The sequence below is a fragment of the Tamandua tetradactyla genome, chromosome 8, assembly GCF_023851605.1.
Source record: "Tamandua tetradactyla isolate mTamTet1 chromosome 8, mTamTet1.pri, whole genome shotgun sequence".
Taxonomy (NCBI): domain Eukaryota; kingdom Metazoa; phylum Chordata; class Mammalia; order Pilosa; family Myrmecophagidae; genus Tamandua; species Tamandua tetradactyla.
In genome coordinates, this window is record NC_135334.1 from 75,738,067 (window position 1) to 75,740,986 (window position 2,920).

At 43.3% G+C, this 2,920-nt stretch overlaps 1 protein-coding gene across 1 annotated transcript; it reads right to left on the minus strand.

The window, feature by feature from the left end:
- Positions 1 to 398: 398 nt before the first annotated feature.
- LOC143643492 (olfactory receptor OR51C1-like) lies at positions 399 to 1,360 on the minus strand. The gene is given in 2 exon segments (XM_077112113.1): positions 399 to 638; positions 641 to 1,360. Coding segments are annotated over 2 exon segments (960 nt in total).
- Between the last annotated feature and the right edge of the window lie 1,560 nt (positions 1,361 to 2,920).

A 2,920-nucleotide genomic window follows, 5' to 3' on the forward strand; every position in this document is an offset into this window, starting at 1 on the left:
TATGTAAGTTTTGGTCATCACATTGTCTTACCAAAGAGTAGGGATTTTCAGCATTTGCTGAGTCCGGTAAGTTCCTGTGAGGCTACAGCAGTTATTTATTTATTTATTTATTTGCTATTTCATCTATTTAATGGTGACACCTCCTTGTTCACAAACACTAAAGTAAGTATTAAATGGAATAAACCATCCCTGAAAACTTAACATTAAGCACAATTTGGCAATATGCATATTTTCCTAAAGAAACAAAAATATACAGCATGGGCTTAGCCTTCAAGGAGCATACTTCAAAGTTAGGGAGTCAATAATATATGATAATTAATAATATTTGATAATAAATGATAAAGCCTGAGCAGTTATTTTTTATGATACCCAGACCTTGTTATTATATTGGGATTCCATCAACCTTGGCTTTTCCCCCTCAGCACTCTGAGCATGGTCTCCCTGATGGGCTTGGATTTGATACTGTAGATGATGGGGTTGAGCACAGGAGGCACCACCAGGTACATGTAGGCAACCAGGGCATGGACGATGTGAGACAGGTGCATCCCAAAATAGTGGATCATGGACATGGTGATGACTGGGATGAAGAAGACAAACACAGCCAGGATATGGGAGACACAGGTATTGAGCAGCTGAAGTTACTTAAGTTGCTTTCTGCCACTAGCCCCAACACTGTATGAAGGGTGAGAGTACAGGACAGGAGAATAAGCAGGGAGTCTACACCCACCGGAGATAGAATCACATGGAGTCCATAAATGATATTGACAGTAATGTCAGCACAAGCCCATTTCATAACATCAGCATGGAAACAGAAAGGGTGGGACAAGAGAAGCTTGTCAGGGCAGAAGTTCAGACATTTAAGCAGGAAGAGCAGTGGGAAGAGGGACACAGTACCATGAGCCACAATGGCCAACCTTATCCTGATGATGACGTTATTTGTGAGGACAGCAGCATAGCGCAGGGGGTTGGAGATGGCCACAAAGCAGTCAAACGACATGGCCAGGAGCACCGACGACTCCATCACTGAGAAGGAGTGGAGGAAGAACATCTGGACCAAGCAGATGTTGAAGTTGATAAGCCAGTGGTCAAACCAGAGCACAGCCAGGGTGGTGGGCAGATTGGACAAAGTGAGGCCCACGTCAGTGAGGGCCAGCATGGACAGGAAATAGTACATGGGCTGGTTAAGGCTGGGCGTTCTCACCACCAGAAGGATCAGGTGGCTTCCACTGAGGGCCACAGTGTACATGGAGAAGGGGATGGAGATCCAGCCATGAACGGCCTCCATCCCTGGGATGCCAATCATCAGGAAAGGAAGTTGCTGGAAGAAGGAGATGTTGGCATAGAGCTGGGAAGGGACCATCCCCAGAAGGCAGATGAAGTCTCTAGAATGACATGGCAGGTTCAATCTCGTAGACACTGAGAGGGGTCAGGATAATGATAGGAAAGAACATATTGTATTGACTCAAAGGTCTAACAATCAATATCCCTACTTGGTTCTATCATTTATTGAAACGTGTAAAAAATAATAAATGTAACAAATTCTTTATTCACTCCCTATTATGTGCTGAGGATTCCTATTATGACATGACTACCTATTATCCAGGTACTATGATAGCTCATTTAACTAGATTTTCTCATTTCATAATAAAATCTTTTCTAATATCTGGTCCATCTCAACCACAGGACAAGTTCCTGAGATTCATGCCAGTATGATATAATGTCACCCATCCTGCAAATTTCATTATCGTAAATTCTGATACCTGGTCTGAGTGTATCCTGGTCAGGGAGTAGTAACTGATATTCAGGGAATCTAATCAGCTTCTACTTGTTGCCCAAATTGAGGATATGCTATTCTTTGTGCATAGAGAGAAACTGATTATGCTTATTTGGAAAGAGAGAATGACCAATGAATCATATATGTAGAGAAGCAAGGAGGGGAGTTTGTGCAGCCTCATAGTGGGAAAGGGAAAATCATTGGTCTCCTTTCCTCATGCATCCTCTGAGACTCCTGGCTAATGATACCCAATATGCAGGTGCCATTATTGCTCTTTTACCCCTGCCACCCATCATTTTAGGCCCTTTAATTCTTGTTTTGGAGAGAGACAGGAGGGACTTGCAGAGGAGCCTTCCAACACCATGGAACTGGAGAAAGGTCTGAGTCTGGTCCCTATTTACTCACCCTGACAGGTGTCATAAGCTGCTCTGTTGTATCACATCTTGCAAGAATATAGGAAGCTCCTACGGCTAAGATACTCTTCTTTTATGCTGCTGCAGAGAAATACAGCCAATCTTCTGGGACATCAGGGAAAGGCCTTTGATCACAGAGGAACTGCTTTCTGTTGAGTTTCAACCCTGGTTGGGGGTATTTGGTGAGAGTGTAAGAAGGATGGAGGATGCTCGGAGGTAACAACGAGGGAAAAAGAAAGCCCAGGGAGATTAGAGGTATGACTGATGAGAACTCCCTGGAGTGTTGAGTTTCTCTGGTTACTGAATTCATTCTGTAGAAAATTCAGTCAATAGATATCTATTTCTTTGATGCTTCAGTGGCTTACTATACTTGGTCATCTCCATTTTAGGAATATTATCTTACTATTTTATTGGAAGGAGGCTGGGTTAGCCAAACATAGAGTTAATCTTCTTGGGATCAATAACTAGGTTGAAATCCCAGTAAGTCCTGAGAACAGAAGCAATGCCTTTGTCAGAGAAGGAAAGGGGTTATTCACCAAAAAGCTTCAAGAACTGAAAGAACATGTCTGCACCTTGTGACTGCTGACCAACTAGTTGGACACCCAGGAAGTGGTAAGTGTTGAGAATTCCCTGGTAAGGTGCAGGCACACCATGGAGTGGGAGATAGACTCAGACATTCTGAAGTCAGCCATGTCAGTGAAATTCTTTAAGGTGCAGTGGTTTATAGCCTGTC